The sequence below is a fragment of the Halichoeres trimaculatus genome, unplaced genomic scaffold (genome assembly GCF_033239565.1).
Source record: "Halichoeres trimaculatus isolate MK-OKI-2021-1 unplaced genomic scaffold, fHalTri1.1 fHalTri1_scaffold_19, whole genome shotgun sequence".
Taxonomy (NCBI): Eukaryota; Metazoa; Chordata; class Actinopteri; order Labriformes; family Labridae; genus Halichoeres; species Halichoeres trimaculatus.
The window spans coordinates 18807452-18823905 of NW_027437197.1; the positions used below are offsets into that span (position 1 = coordinate 18807452).

Below are 16454 nucleotides of genomic sequence, written 5' to 3' on the forward strand. Positions count from 1 at the left end.
ATGTCTTGTCTGATTCATGAAAATAAAACCCACATTTAACAGTGAAAACACATTTGTAAACGTTATTATAGGTGACGTACGTGGATTGTAAAAGCAGTGCAATATTTATAATCTCCCTTTGAAATAAAAACAAGTCCAGCGATGTGACATATTCTCTGTTGGTACAAATGTTCTGTCAGCACCATCAATCACGCGGTGCCGCTCTGCCCCGAGGCAAACCACAGTGGCATCAAACCAAGAAGGGCACAGAGTGGAAAGCCCGCTTTGAAACACACACCACACTGCCTGCTGCTGTAAATCACACACTCACACATTCACACACCAAAGACTTTTGAAGAATTAAACAAAGCAATGTGAGCGTTATAACAAATAAACAAATAAATAATTTTGGCATTTTGCAGCGCAGTAACTGTGCACAAGGGATTGTGTTGGTGGATTTGATGGTTATTGTAAACGTATTGTATTATTATCATGAGGAAATTATCTCTATAAAAAGTGTTGCCATCTTGTAATTATTGCTATTGTGTGACTTCTCTGTCTGAGACATGCACCATATATCGCAAACACAATACACATGAAATCAACATAAGAGCAGTTTTGACTAAAATGACACTTTATATTCATTTGAGTGTTGGTGTGTAACTTCCCCTCCTTCTTGTTGCTCTATCATGATCCAGCTTTGATTTATCACTCTCTGTGTCGAGTGGAAACTGACAAGTTTCTTGTTTGCATTGCTGATCTTACAGCAAATCTGCAAAAATAACCTTGAGGTTTACCTGTGCTTATGTAGCATTTGTTGCGACAGGTGATTTCATTAGGTCTTGAAACAATATGCAGCAAAATTTTCATTTAAATAGAGTCAAGTACAACTCAAATCATATTTTATTGCAGTGATCCAAGTCACATAAGATAGACTTCAGAGCTATGTGTAAAAGTAGGGAAATTTTTGTCCTTTTTTCTGAAGCATTCCAGATCCAGAAAGTCATCCAAAGGTGACATTTGCCCCCATTTAGTCCTACTAGCCACTCCAGTAGCCACCTCAAAATCTCAAACTGTAAGTGGCTTATTGTCTCTCCAAGGGGCAGGACTTAAAAATGAAAATTTTCTTTAAATTTCAGTTTATTTTTGTACCTTTGTTGAGAGAATAAGACAGTGGATAAAGCCGGAAACTGGAGGCGAGAGTGTGAAATGACATGTAGGTGGGATTCAAACCCCAGTCACCCACTTTGAGGGCTACAGCTGTTTAATCACTAAGCCAGACTAGCACCCCAGATGAAAATTTAAATGTTGCCCTTATGTATTGCTAATAATGTATTGCTAAAAACTGTACTTGTAGGTTTAATAATCCGTGAGTAGGGGGTCATGACGATTAGAATCCTGACAGGGCATGCAGGACCAGGATGCTAAGCAGTGGGTCCTTTTTCGACAATTTGGCACAAAATATTAATTTAAACTTCTCTTGCTGTTTCTATGATGTTTTCTTCATCTTTCCTTCTTTACTTTGCTGGAATAGTTGGTCATTATTAACCACATATCTCAAGTTGGAGTTGTTTGGGGATCCTCTTTCAGAAACATTTTTGCCACAGGGTCAACAAGAAAAGGTGGGATGTTCTGAGTCCTTTTTAGGGTAATGATTTGATATGATGTGTATAATCAGGTTGTCACTGGCATTGTTTATGTTGTTGAGCAAGGCCTACAAGTACTGTTTTCAATCATTAAATAGAATTATGGTGTGGCCACCGGGGTGTCTAATTAGATTATACGAGGGGCCATGGCCACCCCCTGGAAACACCCCTGAGACAAGTTGCATTGAATTGCAACAGATTTTTAACATGTAGCCTATATCTTGCACTGAAACACGCTTAGGGCCAATCCAAATGATCACTCTTTACCCTTCCCAAAAACATGGCTTATAAATACAAGGAGTAGCAAAGGATTGGATATCTGATAAAAATATCAACACCATTGGAAATTTGTCATACCCCATGGTTTCAAGTGAGGTCCCAGTTTGTCTTTTTTCCAATGGCTGTTTAGACCCTTACCTTGATCTGACAGAGAATTGGGACACCCCTTCACTAAACAGGCACGCGCATGTTTAGTGAAGGTAGAAATGGGATTGGCCCATAATTTCTAACCACACCTAAACCATTTGTCACCCAACTTGTTTATAGTTATAATATACTGTATACTTTATGTTTATAGTCTAATTGTGGTCTATTCATATAAATATTCCCGTTTTATATCTTTACCTGTACATAAAGCTTTGTTTACCTTGTACTAACCCTCTAACCTATTGGAGCCAAATGGCTTGTATGTTTAAAGGTCAAGTTAATGCAATGGTAAATGCATCTATTTACAGTAGATGAGAAGAATGCTGATCCTCCCACTCCAGTTTCTCCTAAAACCTTTCATAAAGCTGCCTTTAACCTCTACCCTTACTATATGTACAACAGATAAACACATCCACAGACAAAGAACTGTGTGTGTGTGCGTGTGTGTGATTGTTTCTGTGCTTCAGTGTTGTCCATAACACACATTTGATATTCCATGCACACATCTCTTTGCTGCACCAGATTCAATTCTCGCTCTCAGGGCCCATTTACAGTGTCCCACAAGGTGCCTCCAGCAGGGCAGTTTCTCTCTGTGGGGTCACTCTCTCTTGGACTGGTCTTCATAAAAACAACTGTCAGTATGTTAATATGAAACTCTCAGAGCCATTGTAGACTCAGTCAGTTATTCTTGTACCCTTCAATATTCAGCGTGGTGCCAAAACACTTGTGTCGATCCCAGGGAAGGCGCTTGGAGGGAACAATCAATTTGGTCCCTGTCACTAATCAGTTATGCAGTGTAGGTTTGTTTAAAAATAAACGTATCGTGATTTTTATCCCATTTCTCTTCAGCAAACTTGTGCTGAAGAATGCTTAAATATGCAATGACAAGATCAGTGAAGCCCGTATTTACAGTTGTATGAATGACACTGACACCTTAGAGATGTGCTGAAACTCCCACTTGGTAATAGCTCGGCAGACTTCGCAGCTTACCCTCATGAGGTGAACACAAGGTCTGTCAATATAATTTCATTCCCTTTGTTTGCAACTCAAGCCTGAGACAACACTTGCCGTTTGAGGACAAACACTGTGGCAGTTGTATGTTTTGTGTAGGCTGCGTCCACCTGGGTGTTGCATTTGTGCTGCTTATAGGATATTTGACTTTTCCCTTTAACTTGGAGGTCTTTGTGGAAATTGTTGATACGCTTCCAAGGACTCCTGGAGTAAGACAGACATAGCAGCAAGGTTTTTCTAAAGCTGTTTCCATTGGCCTGTGTTTACCTGACACTTGGATTGACAGCAGAGTGATTGGAAATATCCACCATTCACTGCCGTGAGCTCCTGAGTGCACGGAAAGTGCTTTTGTAGTCTGGCTGTAATGGGCCAAGTTTGAATTGAAGGTTGAGAGAAATAGCCTCACTGCGGTCGCGCACTGTGAGGAACTGACACACCACAAATAATACTCAGAAGTGGGGTCCTGATAGCATCACAGCCACAGAGCAGGTACAATAGCATGCAGGCACTCATTTCAATGCACTCTCACAATGCTGCACTGTGCACAACCAGATGGAGGGGAAGAAATGCAGTCAAACACTGACTCAGATTGTGTCTCGATTGTGTCCAAGTAATCAACACAAAGGACATCTTAAAACTCGACTGCTGATCACAAGAAAAGTAAGGTGCTTCTATTAGTCTGAGAATGTGTTTAAGAGTACACACCAGTGCATTGTTCCACAAACTGAGAAACTTTGTTTAAGTTTAATGTCTTTCATTACATCTGCTGGATCAGATTTCTACCACACCTCGATTAATCACCTCTACGTGGTATTTCCTTGTCTGTTCCCTCTGGGTTTACAATTCAGACTTTTGCCTTCACAATTCACATTTATGGCTTGTGTTTTTTATACGCCAAGTCCTTCACAGTCATGAAGAGGCATTTCATCATTTCAAGGTGTTTTACATATGAAGTGTCTTTGTTGTTAAGTATTTCAAAAGAGACACTTGTTCATGTGGTGTCAGTAAGTTTAATTTGTGTATCATCATAAAAATAGACTTGCATAAAAATCAACATTTTCTTCATTTGAATAAAACAACGTTTAAATGGGTGAGAACTATTACATATGTTTTTCCCTTTTGTTGGCAGCAATATTGTAAGACTTTCACTGATTGATAAGTTTCACATTTTACCTCCATTTAAAAAATAGTGAACTAATGAAATCAATGCAAGTTGACAACAGTTTATTGATATGTGTAACTTTTAACTTTTTTGCCACACAATGGCAACTATTTTCTGTATAGTTTCCCCAGGATAATTTCTTTAAAAAAGAAACAAACAAAAACACAGCTGAATGTTCTGTAAGGAAACCCAAATTAAATTCCGCTCAATGCTATTTTTTCAAGCTCACAAACCCACTTTCTCCCTCTGTGAAACTGATAATGTATAATAAACAGGAAAAGACGCCAACAAAAGATGATTGACTTGTCGTCTGACGAATCAAAACATAGCATGCAGAACGACTAGCCAATCACTTTCATGTTGAGGGGCGGGATTTCCTGTATGTGACGTAATACTCCCAGTCAAACAGTGGAGGCCCCACCCTTTGTGTTACCTACCGCCCGTCAATCAAAATAGAAAAAAATCCTGACAGTAATCATCTATTTTCACGCGAATACAATCAATTTAATTTACTGACCATGTCGGGTGGTTTGTGACCATCAGGACTCTCCGTTTTAAAGCAAGTCGCGCAATGACTGGTATGTAACATCTAATCTTATTCTTCACCCACGGAAGCTAACGAGCTAACGCTGCTAGAGGCATCCTCTGGCTAATTTAGCTCGCTAGCTGGCTAACGGGGATGTTTGATGGTGATAATGCTAATCAGCGCGGGCTACATTAGCATTCGATGTCGTTAGCTTAGCTTACTAGGATAGCTTATCCAGCTGTTCTCAAACTTGTGAATACTATATTTATGTTTTCTCAGCGATGTGAAGTGTAGCTTTGGATGATATCGTCTTATCTGTTGGCGTTAAATCATGTTTCAGGCACATAATAGTCTCATGTTTGAGTGTCAGGTATGTTTGGCTAACAGTAGCTCCGCTTGTTTCATCTCATTCCTCTGTGTTGATTTCACACAGCCCCAGAACAGCCTATGAAACCCGGGGATATGGCAGCATTGGATGTGGACAGCAGTCAGAGCGGCTTTCTGCAGCAGGAGGAAAACAGGGGCAATCAGGTAAGATCCCCCTCTCGAGTGACACCCATTATACGTCGATGCTACGTCTCAAGTACCTGAGTGGTAACTTAAGTTCACACATTTCCAACTTGGAGGGAATACCGTACCCTGATTTGAACCTCTCAGGCAACCCCTCCTCTGAGACAGCTTGAAAATCCCGCCTACAGAGGTAAAATTGAAGTAACAAGGCTGCAGACTCCTGCCAGACCTGATCTTTACCTGGGTGTTATGAAAGGTGCTCCCTTGGGGGCTCAACACAGGACAAGAAACCCCTCTAACCGCCAGACTTCAAACTGTGTTTTTAGTCATTCTTAGTCACTCTTTCTGTTTGGCCACCCACTTTCTTCCTTTTAAACTTACTTGGTGAGGGTAGGACTCATCCATCACTCCACGACCTGCACTAAGGTTGGGTCACTTGAGGCAGAGGCGGCAAGAGGTGCTGCTGCTGATGTGGTTTGTCAGCTCATCAGCTACAGCAAAGGGGAAGTCAAAATTGGTTGTGACCTAAAACTTGCCATTCCTAATTTAAAGCCACTGCAGAAGACATCAGAACTGGATGGTGTTTTCCTGCCATGACTGAGTTCTTTTTTTCTTTTTCTAGTTTACAGAGCTATAAAGTGCACCTTAACTCCTTTTGTCACGTTAACACCCCTCATGTGATCAAACATTAGGGATGAATCCAGTGGCTATGTATTTATGCCTCATGTCCATGGTTAAGCTAATATGCTGTGAAATTAGATTGTTTATCCCCAACCAGTGTCTAACACTATCTGAAAATTCCTTCCTCAGACATCGGATCCATCAACACAGCTCACTGGGACTGACAAATGGGAGGTGCTGACTCCCACATCAGCAAAGGATGAATCTGGATTGATACAAATCCAAAGCCAAGGAATATTGACATCAAATGGACAGTATGTTCTTCCCATCCAGAACTTACAGAGTCAGCCAATCTTTGTGACATCGGGAACAGACGCCTCCTCTGCCAATTCAGTGCCTAACATTCAGTACCAAGTGATTCCTCAGATTCAGACAGCAGATGGACAACTGAGCTTCTCCACGTCTGGTGTGGAGGGAGCGACTCTGACTCAGGATGCCACAGGGCAGATTCAGATTTTGCCAGATGGAAGCCAGAGTCTCAGTGTGGCATCCACTGCGAACATCCTTAATAACAACCAGAACCTCATAACACAGACTGGTAATGTCCAGCACATCCAGGGGGTTTCTATTGGCAGCTCCACCTTCAACAGCCAGGGTCAGGTTGTTACTAATGTGCCTATGGGTCTGCCTGGGAACATCACTTTTGTTCCCATTAACAGTGTGGACTTGGACTCTCTTGGTCTCTCTGGTGCTCAGACGATAGCGACAGGGGTCACTGCTGATGGCCAGCTGATTATGACAAGTCAGCCTGTTGACGGCTCAGAGGGTCTTGCAAAGACGGATAATCAGCTCTCACAGACACTACCAGTTAATGACTCAAATGCAAATCAAGAAATATTTGTGCCAACGTCTTCCTCTCAGCTTCACATTCCAGCAAACAATTCAGGTCTGCTGACACAAGACACATCACTGTCCTCAATGGCTACCGAGCAAGCTGACTCGAGTTCTGGTCTCCAGGAGGGCTTCATCCAACAGAATCAGGAGCAGAGCTTACAGGTGTCATCAGCCCAGCCCATCATCCAGCTACAGCAGGTTCCCATTCAGACCACCAACGGTCAGGTGGTGCAGTCGGGCGGGCAGAATGTGCAGCTGATAAACCCGGGGACGTTCATCATCCAAGCCCAGACGGTCACACCTTCCGGTCAGATTCAGTGGCAGACCTTTCAGGTACAAGGAGTGCAGAACCTGCAGAACCTCCAGCTGCCCACAACTCCTCCCCAGCAGATAACCCTGGCTCCAGTTCAGACCCTGTCGCTGGGTTCCAGCCCAGTCAGCATCAGCACGGGGCAGATCCCAAATCTGCAGACGGTGACAGTCAACTCAGTGGCCCAACAGGAAGGAGAAACCGACCACACTGGAGGTACAGTAGCAGGATGTATGAATTGTAGATTATAAAAATGCATGTCTCCATGTTTCTTTTTTAAATAAAATAAATAGATTCAAGAAAAAAAATATTTTTTATATGTTACAAATGTTTAATTTGAGGTTATTTTTTTTTTCAAAATAAAAAAATTGCCATCCATATCCTTAGATAGTGTGTGTTGGATTCTCTGTGTCATATTGAATTCCAAACATTGTGATGACATTTTTTATGTAGTTAAAAGTATCACCTTTTGTCTGACACTAACCTAAAACACAAGTCTTTTTCCTCTTCAAAAGCAAAATAAGTTTTGCACTCTGGTGCTTTACAAAGCAGACATGCAGTATACATTGCCACAGGGAACCTTGAGTTATAATTTAAATATACATTTTCTGTCAGTAACTCATCCTCATCAACTTCTTTATTACCTTGAATTCTCTGCAAAGCTGTCTGTCACATGCTGCAGTAAAGCAGCTTTTACTGTGCAGGCTTTGAGACATAAACTTGAACTCATCTTGATCAGTGAATACTTATTAATTCCAGAAGTCCGAATAAAGGAAGAGCCAGACTCAGGAGACTGGCAGCTGAGCACTGACTCCACCCTGAACACCAGTGATCTGTCCCACCTCCACGTCAGACTGATGGACGAGGATGATCAGCCAGGTCAGGAGGGCAAGAGGCTGCGACGAGTGGCATGTACCTGCCCCAACTGCAAAGAGTCGGGCGGGAGGTGAGTGAATGTGCTGCTTTCCTCTCTAATTCTCACGCTCTGTACAGCTCTGCAGAGAAAACGAACACATCAGTATCCTCACTACCTGTACCTGTGGCTTTCAGAGGATCCAGCACGGGGAAGAAGAAACAACACATCTGCCACATCGCAGGCTGTGGGAAAGTATACGGAAAGACATCGCACCTGCGAGCACACCTGCGCTGGCATTCTGGGGAGCGACCTTTTGTTTGCAGCTGGATGTTTTGCGGAAAGAGGTTCACGCGCAGTGACGAGCTGCAGAGACACAGGAGAACACACACAGGTGCCCTTTTTCTGCTCCCTCTGTGTTTGCACATCAGGAAAACATCAGTAAAATGTGTTAATTCGTGCCCTTCACAGTCTGAGTCGGGTACTAAATGACAGCCTATGTCCCCCTCTGCATTTACATGTGAAATGTTAGGTTAGGATGGAAGACCGTAGTGATGAACAGATCCAGATTTCACAAAGTTTACTTGTTATTTTCCAGCTCCAGGTGTAAACAGTTCTGCTATCTTATTTCTGGGATCTATTGACATCATGTTATATAACGACAACATCACAGACATTTGTGTGAGCTTTGGCTTTTTATTCTTATCCAATAATTCTACTTTGAATCTGAACCCTCTTGTATCAGCTCACATTATCTGTTCTATACAATGCTTCCCTGCACTTAACATTTGTCATTGTGAGGTGACTCTCAGCTCAAGGAATAAACACAAACATAACAAAGCTACGCTGCAGGCAGTGATAGCCAGTGAGAGTTCTTATCGAGTACAGCTGAACCATTTTGTAATGGTTTATCAGATGACATTTACTGCTAGAACAGAAGATAAATGAGCACCTCTCTTTTTACTGTATCAGATGTGTTTTTTCACATCTGACAGCGGAGGACTAAAGTAGCATTTCATTACGCTGTCAGCTTTGAGCTCTTGAACTAACAGCATGTGTTAACAGTTAACTATGCAAGTGGATACTCGATAATTCCAGGTCTCTATATGATGAAAACTGAGGTCAGTCATATAGTGTTAATTTGTAATTAATGTCATTTTTGTCAGTAATAGGTTGGCGTTCAAGAACTAATTTAACGTTAGCCCTATAGCTCATACAGCATCAGGAAACAGCACGAAATGAAATATTTTATTCATAAGACAAGCTACTGAAGTTGTGTGCCACTTTCTTCAACTTCTCCCCTCACTTGTGAAACATATTCTGCTGATGGATGGTGTATTTGACCCTCTCTGGATGTATTCAGCATCCTGCTCTTCATCCTTTCAAACTGTATTTTCTGTCTGTGGCAGGAGAGAAGAAGTTTGTCTGCCCCGAGTGTTCTAAACGCTTCATGCGGAGCGACCACCTGGCGAAGCACATTAAAACTCATCAGAACAAAAAAGGCGTGAACTCTGGCAGCGCCATGGTGGCCTCGATGGAATCCACGGGGTCCTCAGACAGTATCATCACCACGGCAGGCGGGACCACCCTCATCCTCACCAACATCCAGCAGGGGTCCAGCACCGCCCAGGACATCCTGGCCAACGCAGAGATCCCTCTGCAGCTTGTCACCACAGTAGAGGCAAGCGAAGTCATGGAGTGATTTACACTCCACTTATGAACTTCTTCCACCTCTCTCATACTGTATACTCCTACCTGCATTTTTATTCAAGTTTTGAAGAAAACTATAAATATATAAATATATATTTTAACACAGAAATAGTCAAACCATGTCCAGTTTTTACTGAGGAAAAACTAGTAGTGGAGACGAAGATGGAAAAGACATTGCAGTAAACACACAAGGAAATGCCTTATTTTGTACAATATTGTGTTAAAAACGTAGGATGCCATTTTGTTTTAATTAACTTCTTTCTTATTCGTTTTTTGTTTCACAAAAAGTACTGGTAATTTGAGCAAATTTTCTTGCCTCTTTTTTCGATGGTATAATCTTGTGGCGTCCTAGGTAAACAAGTTTTTTCTGTGTTCCTTTTGGTCAAAGACTAAATGTCACAAGGAGGCTACTTTTATCAGTCATTTTAATGCTAACGTCCATGCAATTTATCCACGTTTTGTTTTTTGTTTTGATGTTATGCATTAGTTTGTTTCTGTCCTCATGCAGTCGGTCTGCTTGCAGAAAAGCAAGCCTGCCTTCCTTTTGTTCACCCACACCTTCCACACTTTGCAGATGAAAATCAAAACAATCAAAACTTTTGTATTGTATTTGATCTTAAACATAAACTGTTGACGATGCTCATTATTTGCTCGTTAAATATTTTGACTGAAATTTATACCGGGCTTTACATAGAAGGATGGATTTGTAATATTAAAAGTCCAAAATATTTCAAAAGGCTCCACTATATGTGATTCAGACGTGGGTTTGTAAAATCCTTTTTTTGGAGGGTTTTCAACACATAGAGAAAAAAAAAACTTGTAATATGAAGAAAAAGCCATTTTTTGGAGGTTATTTGCCAAATTTGACTACACACTCAGGGTGACTTGTGACTGTGATATACCTAGAGTAAATCACCCCTGTAGCTTCTCGGGCCATGGTGGGATGTGAAGAAATGTTTTTTTTCTGATGGACCAAAAGCTGAAGTGAAATAAGCTGTCGCCGTGCAACCTGTGCTCGCTGAATCCTACCATGCCAGTTTTTCCTTCTTTATTTTGTGTTTTCTTTTCACAATGACGACAACCTCAGTTCATGTTATGAAATCAGCTCTGCCTGAATTCTTCAGTTTTTTTTTCTCCACCATGCAGTTAAAAATCAGTGTATTTCTTAAAGCGGTACTCTTTTAGCAGCACTGTTCTCATCGCTTTCACTGTGTTTGTCCTTTTGTATAAAAATGTTTTTGTATTCTTCTCAAGGAACTGTCCTTTCTATCCATTGTTGGTAAATGTAAAGTTTTGTCTTTGTGTTGATATTTTTCTTTGTACGTTGCAATTCTCTGTTACACACTTTTTCATTGTGTTTTTCTTTTTTTTTATCTCTAAACCTCTAAACTGTTGAATTGTTGAATTGAATACACTCTAAACTCTGAATTATGGTGGCATATTTGATTTAATTTTTTGGAGGATAATACAACGGATCAAATTCTATCATCTGAGCTAAATAGCAATCAACCGTTCAGAAAAACATCTTTTTCCTCTGTATAAATATTGTCTAATAACATCACTATAAATCTTTCTGTTACACTTAATTTTACGTTCATTTTTCTTTTATTTCATTGTTTAAGGTTTGTCCCGTGTCTGTTCCTGAGGGCAGCTTTATTCTTCTTCACCAAAATCATTGAGCGGAAGACAACTTTGAATTTTCCCTTTACTCGCAACCTTTTGTTTTGTGTCTTTCAAAGACGTGTCATCCAGCCAGGAGGTTTGTCTGTGCGTGTGTGTGTGTTTGTGTTCCCCACAGCTCACACTCCGGGTTAGTAGTCCAGTAGATGTCACTGCAGCCAAGGGAGCGGGATGAGAGGTATGTTTGACCCCTGACCTCCCCCATGTTGCTGCAGCTTAAACGCAGACAGGTGTCACAGAAGCCAACAGGAGGAGTGGACCTTCAATTAACTACGAGATAATGTCACACGGAAATGTCAGGAACATATTCCTCTGCTGTGGACCAAGCTACTGTTTCATGACTTTGAAGAAACCCACAGAGCAGTGAGAGGCAACAGTTACATGACCTGGATTTATGTGTGTGTATTTATAGTGGATCCAACTTTTTTTGCTTTAACACACACTTTTCTATTGCTATCATTTAACAGATTGAACACTGATGTAATAATATTTAGATATACAGACTTAAACCTACAAGGCCACAGTTAAACAACTCTTTCTCACTCTCTGCACCTCTTTCACTCAATGAGACATTTAACTAATTAGCTCCTGCAGCTACTTTTTCTTCTTCAGACTCCAGATAGCAGCACGGGAGAGTTAAATGTATTATTCCTACTTGGTTTAGTGCCTTCGAACACCATTAGTCTGGTAGTCTGTGAAAAGCTTTATCTAGTAAAATCAGAGTGGAAAGCACATGCTTTCTGAGTCTTTGTCAATTTGCTGAAAAGCAGTAGGAAAATGTCGTCTACAACACTAAAAAGAGGACTCGTCCGTTTTGTGGTTCCTTTCATTTGCATAATTTAATGAATTCGATTCATTGTAATGCAATACCAAGTGCAGCAGGAACATAGAATGACAGTTTGAGTTAATGAAATGTGTTAACGGTATCATCATTTACTTGTATGTTAATTAGTCCAATTAATTTCCCCTGCTCGGTAATCTGAATATTGTAATAATCTTTGCTCCCCTGCAGGAATGAAACCTATGATACACACACCTCTGGGACAATCTGCGTACAGTGTCATGCTTTTTTTTCCATCTGAAAAATGTAAGTGACTTTATATTCCCCTCTCTTTTTGTGAGCTTCAGGAATATCTCCCTGCATGTTTAGTGCATTTTTGAGAATAAAATTCTATATGCTTTTATGATACGCATCACATCCCACTATTGGAAATGTAAACAGAAGAAGAGGGATTTAAAGCTGGGATAACTTTGTCTTGCTTGACAAATTGCTTTGTGAAAGGGAGAGTTCTGGTTGTTCTGGCTGCTGAAACAAAACCGAGGGAGGAAGAGAGACCGTGTGGCTTCTGAGTGTGACACTGCACACTATCATTACGACTGATCACTTAGAGTGGAAGCTAACTTTGTCGCACCTCTATAAGCAAACCTACATGTGAGTTAACTTCTGCCTGCAAATGCTTCAGCAGAGGGTTTAAACATGAATGTAGAGAAACAGCTTCAGCATGTAAACAACCAGAAAAAGATGCCTTGTGATACACATAGTTCTTGGATGTTTTTTTTAGCATTATGTGCGGCAAATTTATCAAACTCAAGTCATATTTTGAAAAGGAAAAGGAGTACTTTTCTAAGAATGCGTCCTGTGTTCCTGAGACAGACAGGTATCATCTCAAAACAGTGCTTATGCCCAGAGTTGTTTGCTTGTTTTTACTGAAAGCAAATAGCTTTGGATCTTGTTGCTTAGTTTGAAAAGTGGTGTAATTGTACACGGTGCTCAACTTCTCCTCCAATTCATGTGCAAAATGCATAAATACAATAACTGCAGAGGAGAGAAACACTGTAATCATGCAATAACATTCCCAACTGTATGTGTGTTAGAATTCAATATGCTATTGGGATTATGGTTCTCAACCATTGGGAGGTAATGTGAACTGTTGGCAGAAATGACTTATTTCATTACAGCTTCCCAAATATACAAAGTACTTCAGCGAGAGGGCTGCTTCTCCCCAGTCTCTTTACGATTTGAACTGTTTCTCCTCAGTGGTTGAAGGATAGGCCTGCAATTTTGCAAAGTGACTATTATTTGCCTTTCTCAAGGAATCAACAACTTCAAAGTACAGTGCGATGAATTGTCTGGGTGCTGCAGCTGCATTTGTTTACGATATGCCTTTTCGTAAAACATCTCAGATTTTCAAGTGATAAGCACTTATCATCCAGCGTGATATTTTGTTTACAGAAAGCTCTAATGCTGTTTTTCCTCTTAAACCATTAGGACATTTGAGACAACATTAAAAAGAAAAAAAAACTGTCCCGTGTTTCTACATTCCCAACACATTCTTGCCCTTGATCAACTGCAGAAGGCAGACAATAGCACAGATCATTTTCCCCAGGCAGGGAAACACAGCATGGATCAACTCAATAACCTGATATTCCCTGTCTCCTGAATGTGGCCAATTTAGCAGAAGGTCAGCAGCGTTTTTTTTTTCTTTTTATATTCCAGAGACAATTTGGTGACCTCCCTCTGCAGCCCCAGCAGGACCGACGGAGACAAACAGAACAGTCGAGGTGGAAAGTGCTCGTGTTGACATTGCGTCTAGGTGTGGACTACTTGTCAAGGTGAACAGACACCTGGTGTGGGACAGGGAGGCTATTATGCAAACCTGAGCACCATGGTCAGGAGTCAAATGCGTGTAGATTTACTTTATCATGTACTTTTCGTGATAATTTATGTCATCAGGGTGGATGGTTAAATTTAAAGACGTACACTGGGTGGAAAAGTATGGTGTCTGCAAATCATCCTCTATCATCCTTTTCTATGCAGATGTGTCATTCACAGCATCAAATTAAACACTCTTGTTTCAGGCAAATTATGTCTCATCCTGTTTCAGGGGGGGTGGAATTCAGATCTGATCAATCTTTCCTGTTCTTTATTGTAAAATTTCTCTCTCCTGCTGGTTTGCATTTACTGTATGTGCTTCCAACGGGGAAAATTGAATGGACAACAATGAGACACCTCCGTCAAATTTGCCACATTATCTTCTTCTTTGTACTCACGCAGTATGGGCATGTTTTTAGTCAGGAGACAATTGCAAAAGATAATGTCGCGATGCATGAGAAGATTAGAAAGGATCGTTTTCAGCCACAGCAGTTGTGTCGTTTTCTCACTGTACAAAATAACTCTTTGTCTTTATTCTGCACCACAAGGTCAGACCTGACAAAAGGCGTCCAACTTCAACAGGCAAGAGTTGGAGGAAAAAAAACTGCAAGTGTGAGCTCAATATTTTCTTTTTTAGGTGACAAGAGCCGGCCTTTGGTGTTGTTCAGCCCATTGAAAACAATTTCAGATATGAAAGGAGACGTTTTTGTATCTGAAAATGTACATTAAACGGTGTCAACAACATCCTGGAGGTCACAGTAGAGTCCCCATGGAGACTGAATCTGGCTGCGGCGCTCAAAGACTCGACAACCCCCCCCCCCCTTCTCTGAGTGGCGGCTCGGTGATGGCTCTCAGTTTCTCTCGTCATGTCCCTGGCAGCTTTGACACAGGTAATATGCATGCAGACTGACAGTGGCTGGGATGTGCGGCAGAGACAATGATGTACATATCATTTTCCTCCCTGACTGATTGAAGACTGTAATCTGTGCAGGACTTTCTCTCTGATTACACACGTCTCAGGGAGCAAAACAAGGACTCCCAGCTGCCACCGGGCATCGGACTCATCCAGGGCTTTCAGCCTTCAAGAGGACAGAAGTCCGCCTTTAAGGTGAGCTCAATTTTCGTCCCATTTACACTATTGTTACAAGTGTCGGATGGAATGCATCTGGGAGATAGTGGTCAAACAGTGGCTGTCTGAAGATGACACAGGAACAGAGATGTATCTGGCACCCAAGGTCATCCTATTCCCATCTCCTGCTCCTGAATGTTTCCAGCTCCCGTAAAGGCTCTCACAAAGAGAGAAACAATATCATGAATTTTACATTCACCAGTATTGTGCCTGTGCTGACAAAATGCAAAGTGTCTCCTTGAAGCCCAACAGGCCCACACTAAACCTGCCCAGCAAGACCGGCCATGAATATGAAGCCTGTAGCCACAACACTCTATTCTTCCCCTGCACAAAGACAGGACTCTGCTGCTCTAATAATGCAACGTAATATGTCGTGTTTGTTAAAAGCACGCTCAGATATTTAACAGTTCGCCCTTTGTAACACTGTGAGGTGAACTTACGTCTATGTAAAAAACCTGGGAGATTTCTCTGTTGACAATAGGTCAATCCTTTACAGAAGTTACCTAGCACATTACAAGGTTGGTCTCGGAGGAGAAGTAATGGGTTCTGGGCAATTGACCAAGCTGCCATGCTTTACTGCACCTGCACTGAGTTAGAGCTGTCATCATTACCACTTCCTCTAACGTTCCCCCACAGCAACCCAGACACTCCCCCTCAGAGCGATATTTCACTTTGGTGGAACATTTCCTCTTTTTATCATGCATCCATTCATACAGGAGTGGAGGCAGTCCGACTTTAACGTTTCAAGCAGCGAAGTAACCTCTAACAGGCCTTTCGGGGTGCACACTAAAACATAATGTTTCCAAAATCGCTCCCAGTCACCGGCTATGATTCTGACTTAAACTTTTTCGATTGAGAGCCATGCTCGCTAAAAGGGAAAAATCTTGAAGATGAAATCCTGTCAGAGGTGTACAACCACATTTTCAGTGTGTCAAATATGGAGAACATGAGGTTAGTCATTTGATTGCCTTTATCCCCTATTTTTGTTAAGCTATTCAAAATACTCAGAGGATTATACAGTCTGAAATAACCATAAGGTTTTCTGAATAGTTAATGTAACTGAATATAAAATGCTACACGCTTCTACAATCAAACCTGGCAAAGTATTTTGTATTTTTCACAATTGCTTCTTCTTATTAGTACAATCCTCACACTTTTCATCTTTAATCGACAAAGTTGTCACTTTTCGCCCCTCACCTGTGATAAAACAGCACTGATATTATTTCCATTTGAGCATCCAGGCTTCCAAACAACAAATATCAGCGATGATCAAGGCCTGAGCCCTGCACTAACTTCTCTCTGACTTGCAGATGTTTTTCCCCTCAGTTTTTCACTTCCTCCTCC

The 16454-nt window shown here is 41.3% G+C and overlaps 1 protein-coding gene and 1 long non-coding RNA gene across 2 annotated transcripts in view; both read left to right on the forward strand.

Annotated features, from left to right (window-relative positions):
• Window positions 1–4617: 4617 nt before the first annotated feature.
• sp3a (sp3a transcription factor) lies at window positions 4618–11052 on the forward strand. The gene is made up of 6 exons (XM_074695469.1): window positions 4618–4802; window positions 5184–5281; window positions 6071–7301; window positions 7845–8031; window positions 8136–8332; window positions 9348–11052. The coding sequence occupies exons 1-6, from the start codon at window positions 4796–4798 to the stop codon at window positions 9638–9640; spliced, it is 2013 nt and encodes a 670-aa protein (XP_074551570.1). The 5' UTR covers window positions 4618–4795; the 3' UTR covers window positions 9641–11052.
• A 1286-nt stretch (window positions 11053–12338) lies between these two features.
• LOC141808767 (uncharacterized) overlaps window positions 12339–16454 on the forward strand; it is a 33252-nt gene continuing 29136 nt past the window's right edge. Inside the window, exons 1-4 of the long non-coding RNA XR_012599924.1 lie at window positions 12339–12415; window positions 13826–13941; window positions 14619–14871; window positions 14973–15089. This is a non-coding gene — a long non-coding RNA (uncharacterized LOC141808767). The remainder of the gene's footprint in view (window positions 12416–13825; window positions 13942–14618; window positions 14872–14972; window positions 15090–16454) is intronic.

Coding starts and splice junctions, on each gene's coding strand:
- sp3a (XM_074695469.1), top strand. Junction 5,282..6,070: donor AGGAAAACAGGGGCAATCAG/GTAAGATCCCCC, acceptor TTCCTTCCTCAG/ACATCGGATCCATCAACACA. Junction 8,032..8,135: donor TGCAAAGAGTCGGGCGGGAG/GTGAGTGAATGT, acceptor TGTGGCTTTCAG/AGGATCCAGCACGGGGAAGA.